This window comes from Pundamilia nyererei, unplaced genomic scaffold (assembly GCF_000239375.1).
Source record: "Pundamilia nyererei isolate P.nyererei 1_Seehausen unplaced genomic scaffold, PunNye1.0 scaffold00186, whole genome shotgun sequence".
NCBI classification, from domain to species: Eukaryota; Metazoa; Chordata; class Actinopteri; order Cichliformes; family Cichlidae; genus Pundamilia; species Pundamilia nyererei.
The window spans coordinates 432,029-442,025 of record NW_005187587.1 but is presented as its reverse complement, the minus strand read 5'-3'; the positions used below and the strand labels follow the sequence as shown (position 1 = coordinate 442,025).

General features: G+C 43.1%; 1 protein-coding gene across 2 annotated transcripts in view; it reads left to right on the top strand.

Moving 5' to 3' along the window:
• fam193a (family with sequence similarity 193 member A) overlaps positions 1-8,221 on the top strand; it is an 18,405-nt gene extending 10,184 nt beyond the window's left edge. The window contains exons 12-23 of one of the 2 annotated variants that reach the window (XM_005746968.2): positions 456-698; positions 827-983; positions 1,152-1,298; positions 2,107-2,388; positions 2,735-2,957; positions 3,055-3,363; positions 4,592-4,874; positions 4,987-5,173; positions 5,348-5,587; positions 5,776-6,661; positions 6,982-7,063; positions 7,164-8,221. In XM_005746968.2, the coding sequence (XP_005747025.1) occupies positions 456-698; positions 827-983; positions 1,152-1,298; positions 2,107-2,388; positions 2,735-2,957; positions 3,055-3,363; positions 4,592-4,874; positions 4,987-5,173; positions 5,348-5,587; positions 5,776-6,661; positions 6,982-7,063; positions 7,164-7,257 (3,133 nt within the window). In that variant the 3' untranslated portion in view covers positions 7,258-8,221. Of the gene's footprint in view, positions 1-455; positions 699-826; positions 984-1,151; positions 1,299-2,106; positions 2,389-2,734; positions 2,958-3,054; positions 3,412-4,591; positions 4,875-4,986; positions 5,174-5,347; positions 5,588-5,775; positions 6,662-6,981; positions 7,064-7,163 lie in introns of both variants that reach the window. The other variant, XM_005746967.2, reaches the window with a different exon arrangement.
• The last annotated feature ends 1,776 nt before the right edge of the window (positions 8,222-9,997 follow it).

Below are 9,997 nucleotides of genomic sequence, written 5' to 3'. Positions count from 1 at the left end.
TCTGAAAGTCATGTCCTTACGGAGTAGAAACCAATCCAGCAAAGATCTGACACTGTAACCATTTATTGTTTACTGTAGCCTGGTTAGAAATGATGTTGGTGGAAGGGTGGCTATCATGAAGCCATTCTTAAGGAAGGGAGAAATGGGGAGCCAAGGCTGAGGTATGCCAAATTACACAAGAGGTGGTCTGAAAATCAGCAGTGACATGAGGTGAGGGTCATGTCACTGGTGTGGCTCAAGACTTTTGTCACTTTGCTATAGAACCTATTTAAAGATGGGAGAGCGAGATGTCAACATGTGATGTATTGAAGACCATTTTCCGCCATTAAAAAAGCCACTTAACTCATTTGACTGTATGGGAATTGTCTTTTTAAAATACTTCATGTAAGAACTTTACTGAGAGAGTCCTGTAATCAGTATCACAATATAAATTTTGTCTCAACTTTTTTCAACAGGTGCACATGTGACGACTGTAGCCTCTCTCACATCCTAACGTGTGGCATAATGGACTCTCCCATCGCTGAAGACCTCCACATCAAACTACCCATGCAAGGGGATCCTCCCCGGGACTTCTTGGCAGGGGTGCACCCTCCTAGCCTCTCTTCCGGCAGTTCAGCATCCGGCTCCAACTCCAGTTCTCCCATCACCATCCAGCAGCATCCGAGACTCATTCTGCCTGAAGGAGACACCAACACTTTGTAAGTCATCTATTAGTATTTTCCCCAATCTTAGCGTTAACATAAAAATAAGTGCTATTAAAGTGGAACTGATATTTCGATAAATAGTCTCTTCTTCTTCCTGACTTCTCATTTCTCTCTTGTTGTAGCATTAGCGATGATGACGAAGTGCCTCCATTGTCCAGTAAGTTTGGGGACATGTACCCTATGAGTGGTTATGAGGACAACAGTATGGTGACTGCTGCTGTGAACGGTCTTCATAACGACATCAACGGGGAAGGTGAAAACGTGGCGCTAAAGACAGGGGTGAGTCCTCTACAGCCCCCAAAAAATGCCCAAGATTAGCTGTGAATTTCCCTGCCGGGTTTCTGGATGATGAAGCTGCAGTTCATTATGAGTGGGTTACGGGTAATTTGGGAAATGTTTTGTCCTCACATACTAATTCAGTCTTTGTTCTGCACCTCTCTGTGTCAGTCTCCTCGCATTACCAGCAGCAGCAGCTCATCGGAGGGTGACGAGGAGGAAGCTAATAGCGAGGGTGGTGGGGAGCCCCCAGGGCAGCAGGAACAGCTTTCCTCAGGAAAGACCAATAGTCCTCCACCCTCCTACAACCACCAGCAGGTATTTATACAAATACAATGAGCCTTCATTCGTCTTCCTTTAAGGGCCATATGCTCAGACGCACTCATTGTGTGACGAGAGATCTAAAAATACTGATCACAGAACAAGAATGTTCTTTGTTGCTGTGGGTCCCGGGGTCATCGCAGGAGCGTGTTTTTTGTTTTGTTTTTTACATGAATTTAAATTTTGTTTTAATTTTTCTTTTTTTTGTTATAGCTTAGACTGGGTTTGCTCATTTCAGTTTCAATGTGGTTCCAGTAGTTTCAGTATTAATTTGAGTTGCTAGTCCATTATAATATGAGTGGTATTACTATACAAACACTAGACGTGGTCATCTGTGCATCAGCGAAAGTCCCCTTATACTCTTTGTGTGGATTAAAGACTAGAAGACATTTGCTATTTATTTTATTTGTTCGTTTGTCTGTTAAAGTCTATAACTAAAGCTAATGCCACACTTATCTGGCCACGATCCTTGCCACCTCCAGGTACAGCTGTTACTGACGAAACGAGGTGCTTTATTTGCAGGGCAGGGTATCCGTGTATCCGTGCAGTGGCACTGATGAGACCTGAACCACTTTACTAATGTTCATGTGACACAAAAAGCACATCAGTTTAATTCTGATGTAAGAGCGGAGATAAAAACTTGGTAGTGTAGTCACACTAATTTAAAATAATAATAATAATAATGAAATCCTCGATGGAGCTGAATTGGAAAAATGAACTCCACTACTACATTCTGATACATGATTTAGCTATTATTACTCTTTTAAATCAACGTGTTTCAAACCTATATTACCCCCACCCTCAGGCAGAGCAGGTCCAGCATGCCTGCGAGTGCCACGTGTGCAACCAGGACCCCAGCTCTTCCACCCTGGGCCCCGCCACGTGTTTGCCCCCTAGTCGGCTCCACGCTGCGCCTCCTCCCCCCGCTGTTGGACACCAATTCTTCACAGACAGCAAGACCCCCCCTGCACACCCCGCCCTCCACTTGTACCCACACATCCACGGCCACTTGCCCCTACACAACTTCTCCCGGCCCCTCCTGCACCCCACACTCTACCCACCAAGCCCACCTCTCACACACAACAAGGTGAGGATAACAAGTTTTTAGAGGTAGACGTAAGTTGTATTCTTCCGATCAGTATGTAGAATTCTAGCATTGAGAGTGTCTTTAAGGGGAAAATTGATTCATTTCCTTATCACTGGGGATTTTTCTTTTTTTTAAGGTTCCAAGAACAATGCTAAGATTAGTTGTACGCTAGTTTCATTTAGTGTCACTGCAGTTCCTTTTTTCTGCCACAAGGGGACAGACTGAACCTAAACTAGGGGAAGGGGGAAAAAAGCAAAAAGAACAGAGCAGTCCTGAACTTTGTGCCAAACTCAAACCTGTTCATCTCATTATTCCCTTACTAATCACATTTTTTTCCCACCTTAAGCCTCTGCCCCCCAACCCTATATCAAACCACTCGGCGGCCAAGCAGCCAGCCTTCAGTGCGTCTTTACCAGAGCATGTATACCAGAACTGCTTCGGCGGTGCGGGCAGTGCAGGTGACTGGAACAGCTCTCTGCAGTGCCTCTCGCTCAAGTTTGAGAATTTATGGGACGCTGCTGTGATGAAGAGCTGGAATCCGTCTGTGCTGTTGCCCGAATCGCTTCCAGGTGAGCGCCCACGGCACAAATCACCAATCATGTTGAAATCATTTAAAAAGAATCGTTAAGACAATGTCTTCCCTTATGTTTTGTCCTAACCCAACAGGTGATATGCTTGGACCACCACTTGCTGATGTCCCCCTCCCTCCAACATCATCTATTTGCCCCCAAGGGGAACATCCCTCACTGCCCACGCCTCTGCCCCCTTCCTCGTCTTCTTCCTTGTCATCATCTTTGTCGTCATCCTCCTCGTCCTCATGCTCCTCTTCAGAAGCCAAAGAGCAGAAGAAGACCGGCGGCAAGAAGAAGTGTCTCTACAATTTCCAGGATGCCTTCATGGAGACGAATCGAGTGGTGATGGCTACCTCCGCCTCCACGTCCTCAGTGTCCTGCACTGCTACCACTGTCCAGTCAAGTAATAACCCACCCATCCACCTAGCATCTAAAAGACCCAACTCTTTAGGTAATATAGGAAGTAGGAGTAGTGGTTAGGTTTGTACTGATGGGGCTTTTTTGTTATTAAAATGATGGGACACTCAAACAATTTAACACCTACAGTTAAAAGGGACTCGTTGTGGTCGTCTCCACCGCCGTATTTTATTCTCGTACCCCAGCTCTGTGTTATTCATACATCAAAATATTTTTGGGTGCAGCCCCTCGGTCCATCAATTGTTTGAAACAAACCATTTTAGCTTCCTCTATTTAAACTGCCTTTCTTTTAATTGGCTGAAAAAAGGTGGTTAGACCTACTCAAACAAAACAACCATCTGACGGCTGTGGATGCTGTGCTCACAGGTATCATGTCGGATGTCTTTGGTAATTATGCAGAGGCAGAAATGGAAGAAACTGAGCGTTTAGGGGTCTGAAACCGGAGTTTTTGACTCACGGGGAAACTTGTCAGTGTGTATTGTGCATCCTTCATTGTAAGAGTACATATTTAACTAATTGATAAGTCCCCTTGAAAATTTGGGTGTGTCATCAGTTTTGATCACATACAAATTTTGCTGTCACTGATAGCTTTTATTCAGCAGGATAATTATTCATTTTCTCTATTATAGTGGGGTTTTTTATGGTATTTATTACCACTTTGACCTTTCCAAATATTAAAGCACATGGGAAGGATGCCTATTCTTTTATATTTTTCTCAGTGTTAACTGTAGCAACCATGTTTTACTATGCAAGGTTTGCTACTGTGTCTATGCTTGAATGCACAGTTAAGAATTGACAGAATGGTGAATTCAAATCTTATGTCCACACATTCATCAATTACTCAGATAACCTGGAGTAAAGTGTAAATTGTGTTTTATTCTGAAATGTCTGATCGTTGTATTGTGGTGAAATGAATGATGTGGCTTGAGATGGAGAGATATATGTATGAGATCGATCTAAGTTTAGATGAGCAAATATAAATATCAGCGTTATAATTCATATTCAAAAGGTCATCAAGCTGAAACTGCGTTGCGCTGGTTTAGAAGAAGTGGTATTGACGTGCGAAGCATGCGTCAGCAACACTTGGCTTGTTTGTTTTCCTGTCTGGAAGCTCTGAACACGATCATGTTGTTTTTGATGATGTGGGGATTTTTTCTTTTGTGTATTTTGTTAATGTAAATATTGTAATTCTGGCCATTTTCCCTCCCTTCTAGATGACGTATTTCACAATCTAGGTAAAGAGGACCACAGGCAACCCACTCCAACCACCCCTAGAAATGGCTCCACAGGACTTACCTCCCTCCCTCCTCTCTCGGGGCCCCCGCTCCCTCCAGCACCCACTGCGCACCTTCCGATAATAGGATCACAACCCTTCCCAAAAATGGCCACTCCAGCTCCAGACTTTGCAGACTCCCACCAGGGTCATTGCCTCCCACCCACAGAACCTCTGGCCACCTCAATGGATGGGCCCATCAGTGCCCCACCCAGCGTCTGCAGGCAAGTTTGCTGTCTGATTTCACAGGAAAGATTATTTATCTTATTTCTTTTTTGTCGCAGCAATCCAAACTGAATTTAAAGTACTGAAACATGAAAACATTATTTATTTCAGTGATCCTGACTGTGAAGGCCATCGCTGTGAAGGGAATGGGGGGTACGAGCATCCGCCATATGATGGAGAGGAGAGTCAGGACGAGGACAGCTGCTCGGAGCACAGCTCTTCCACCTCCACATCCACCAACCAGAAAGAAGGAAAGTACTGTGACTGCTGCTACTGCGAATTCTTCGGACATGGCGGGGTAAGACATGCATGTTTATGCAAACACATTGACCTCAGATTAACATCTTGTTGGTGTTTTTTTTTTTTTTTTTTTTTTTGCTTTTGTTGTTGTTGTTTTTTCCAAATGATTCATTTATTTTATTTTCCTCCTCCGTATCCTCATTGATTGCGACACCCTTTGTTTTATTCACAGCCCCCAGCTGCTCCTACCAGTCGAAACTATGCAGAAATGAGGGAGAAGCTTCGCTTACGTCTGACAAAACGCAAAGAGGAACAGCCGAAACGCGAGGAACAGCAGCCGGTGATAGAAAGAGATGGAGGGGTGGAGGACCACAGGCGGGTGGAGGACCTGTTGCAGTTTATCAACAGTGCTGACAGTAAACCCGCTTCCAGTTCTAAGGCAGCAAAACGAGCAAGGCACAAACAAAAGAAGGTAACTACCTGCTGATCAGGCCGGAGCCCTTTTTGAAATGAACACACAGCCTCCAGTATTTATCCTTCTTGTTAAAACCACTTTCCTAGAATACTTGGAAATATAGCACTCAGTGGTCTTTATTATTATTATTTTTTTTATGAGTCAGAGTTGTCAGTACACTAATAGTAAATGTCTGTGTGCTTCAGATGGAAGAGAAGGCCCGTCTGGAGGCGGAGGCCCGCGAAAGGGAGGAGCAGCAGTTGTTGGAGGAACAGCAACGGCGACAGAGGCAGGAAGAGGAAGAAGCGCTTCAAAAAGAACTGCTCCGACTGCAGGAGCTGCAGCAACATCGCGCTGCCAAAAAGAAAAAGAAAGAGAAAGCAAAGGAAAATACCGCTCCCCCTCACAACAATCCACAGCCCCTTAAACAGACAGCTCAGAACGTCTTAGATAATCTTCAGAATGGAAAGTCACAGCTGCTTCAAACTCTCATCCGCCTCCCTGACCAGAAGGAACCCAGATTTGACTCGCTACCCCGGCCCCATTTACAGCACAGCCCAAACTGCGCTGCTGAAAAGGGGTTTACTGCTGAGACCAACATCCCCAATTCTCCACCTGACCTCCTCAACGGCACCTCCTCTCTACTCGAGGTCAGCAGTAAATCTAAGGGTAAGCAGTCCGCTAAAGTGCCCACCTCTGAGGCTGCTGTAAAGAAAGCCCCAGAGTTACCCAAGAGCTCCGATGCGCCTGTAAAGCTCGCTAATGGCGCTACAACTACAACAGACACCAAAGCAATGCGAACTAGGCCCGTTGAAGCCCTCGCTCCTCTCCCAACCAGTGAACCCCAGAGGGAGGAAAGGAGCAATAACAGAAGTGCCAGCGGTAAAAGGCAGCAACACCAACCTCTAGCCCAAACAAAGGAAGACAGGATAAGCCCCCCTGTGTCAAACCCCTCTCCGTCTCCCCCTCCAACCTCCCAGTCCGAACAGACCCAGCAGAACGGCAAACCTCCGACCGCAGAGTCCCCACAGCCCAAAGGCAAGACCAAGAAGAGCAAGAAGAAGAAGGCGGACAAGATGAACAGCTCGATAGGTTGGTTTTAATCTTCTGTGTGTACAAGTCCGGACTACCCTGTCCTGCTGCTAAAGTCGGAACAACAAAGTGTTCTGCATTGTTTTCCTTTGTCTCCTGGATGTTCTGTAATAAGCAAGGTTTGATCACCATGAGCAAGTGCTAGGGAGTATTTCTTAATCCAGCTTTGCTGTGATCCCAAACTCGGACGTGCTGTGAAATGTTAAAGCACCTTGGAAACATAATCCTGACAGATTAGAACCAAGGAAATGTGTATGAGACCAATGAGAGATGAATTTATCTGTGTATGTATATATGAAAATGTTTTATTTTTATTTTAGATGATGTATTCCTGCCCAAAGACATCGACCTGGATAGCACTGAAATGGATGAAACGGAGAGGGAGGTGGAGTACTTCAAAAGGTGAGTTTGACCAAATTCTGGAGGAACACTACTAAAATGTGTTCTTCCCTACCTCAAAGGCCTAATGTCATCTTTCTTCCTTCTTTTCTCTCTTTTCCAGATTTTGCTTAGACTCTGCCCGGCAGACCCGTCAACGGCTATCCATCAACTGGTCAAACTTTAGCTTGAAGAAAGCTACGTTTGCTGCACATTGAGGGTGTTTAGTGAGTGACTGTCAGGACACAATCAGTACCTTAACAGCTATACAAACCCAACCCCGACCCTCCACTTATCCCTTTACTTCCACCCAACTGTTATCCTCCTGGAACTTCTCCCGCTGTGCCCAAATCACACCCACGCTGCCTTGCTTTGTTCTTGTCACTGTGTGGTTCCAACACAGACCCATCTGGACTGATCCACCTGCAGAAATAAAAAGAAATGAAATGACACAGAATCACAAAATGCTACTCTACATCTGATTAATTTTTCCTGCCTGCTTGTGTGCTTCTAGTCTGAGTTGGGCATTTCTCTTGACTGAAAAGGAAAAAAAAGAAAAGAAAAAAAAAAAAAAAGCCATGGTCTGAAATTATTTTCTTATATTGGCTTAACTGTAGTCAAAAGATGCTTATTATGTCTGGAAGGTTTCCTTAAAAAAGAAAAAGAAAAAAGAGAGACAATGGAAACTTAAAAAAAGCGAGAAATGTAATGAATTAAAAGCTGTATTTGACATATTGTGGCTTACTATCCCATCGTTTCCTGTTCCTAGCACGGCCTCTCATCACACGATTGACAAGGGAGCTTGGTTAGCTGGTTTCCACTCTCCCAAACCCTCCCCCCACCCCACCAACTACTTCCACCTTATTTCACAGAAAGGAGGAAGGCGTAATACTTGACATTGTTCTTTTTTTTGGGGGGTTTTAAGTTCTGTTTAACAAACTGTTGAGTAAACGTGTACCAGTTACAGTTTATGTTTTCTTTATTTTGACCTGTAGCCAGCTTGTATCAGAATACTTTCAGAATGAAATTGAAAAAGAACAATACTCACACTATCAGTCTGTTATAGAGTGTATATTGTATTAACACTAAAGCCAAACTGGCTACTTTTAACATATTGTTAAGTAATATTAAATCTTGTCTTTCTTTTTTGAAAGATGGAATACAGTAGTATGGCAGGATTATGTGTCTTGTGTCACATCTTATTTCCTACATACGGTAAAAAAGCCAAACCAAAATGTCAAAAGACGTACATACATTTACAGATGCAGTTCACGATATGTGAAGCTACTGTTAGCAACCAGTTAGCTTAGTGTAAACAAGGAAATGGGGCAGCTTTGCCTCGCTGGGTCCAGCGGTTATAAAAATGCACCTGCCTGGTGAGTACACATTTGGTCGGGACATAGTCATAGTATAATGAGAACGCACACCCTGTCGCTTCTAAGCTTTTATGTTTAAAAATAATAAATAAAACAGATTCATAGTGGATCTTAAAATTACATAAATACAATCTTCGATGAACATGTTACACAGCGTCACTATTTTAACGATATTTGAGCTAAAATGCAGAAGCAGTGTGTGGGAAAAACCTAAGTACACCTCATGACTCAGTAGATGTGGAACCATCCTGGCGCCTGAATGTTGTCAGTCTCTCGTTCAAGTTTGTCGTATGCACCGCGACAGACTCATTGTGGAACAGTTTTGGACATTCTCTTCTTTACAATGTTACTCCAGTTCATTCACCCTTACAATGCCTAGAGCCTGACTCACCATCCCGCTACAACCGTGCCAAACACCTCCATTTGACCAAGCCACATTTTTTAGGAGATGTAGCTCCTGGATTTATTGCAGTTTCTTTGAACTTGGGGTGAATTGGTTTCACTATCCACTCCTGGGAATACTCAAAACTGTCTTGTATGATTTTATACTTATACTCTAGAATGATGGACTTGGACTCACCAGATCAATAAGCAGCAACAGCTGCTTCTTTAAGATATTTGCTTGTGTTCACGCAGACCTGAATGTCTTAAATCAGCAAAAATGTCAAAACTTGTCCTTCTACAGGTGCTCACATTTGCTCAGTTAATCATTGCATTTAATGAACAATGCCTGGCTGCTACTTATTCTCTTAATTCTTATGTTAGCAGTACTTAGTTTTTACATGCTACTTCTGCATTTTGGCTTGCACAGTGTAATATGTGTTCATCTCAGGCTGTATTTATCTGCTATGAACTAGATTATTTCCTGACACATAAAACATTAGAATTTAAAGAGAGCGTGGTTTACTTCTACCATGACTGTAACTCTAACCATTCTCACAAATATTCAAACACATCTGTAGAATAACTTTAACACAACTGTGATCACGTTTGGTCTATACGGGTAATCAGTTAACACTATTTTGGGCTTCCCTGCTTAAGGTGAAAACACAATGGACCGTGGCTGCAAATTTTGGCTGACAGACATAAAATCAAACTCAGATAGCAAAAACATTACACAAACCACCCCCTTATAGTGTCTACTGTTACAACTAAGCAAACCAAGAAGATACACCTTTTACTTAAAAGCACCTGTATCCTTAAGTGACTTATAACTTTGAAGTTCTGATTAATATGATTTAAGCAGCCTAAACATCAGCCCGGAAGCACAAAACAATCTCTGTAGCTTCTCGGTCATCTCAGTCAAGGTAGTCTTAAGCATCTTTTCCTCAAGTCTAACTCTTTTCAAGCACCAAAAAATAGCCCCAAACAGTTTTTGTACCAGGCTGTGCTTCTGATTTTACATAACGACTCTTTTATTGGAGCAAACCTCAAATGGCCATTCGAGAAACTATAGGTTTTAGCACTTTTTGGATTAGCTTAATTTTTCAACTCGGGTTTTATTTATTTATTTTACTAAGCTCATTTTGTGCTAGCACAAAATCTGTGTGACGTGTGTATATATATATATATATATATATAT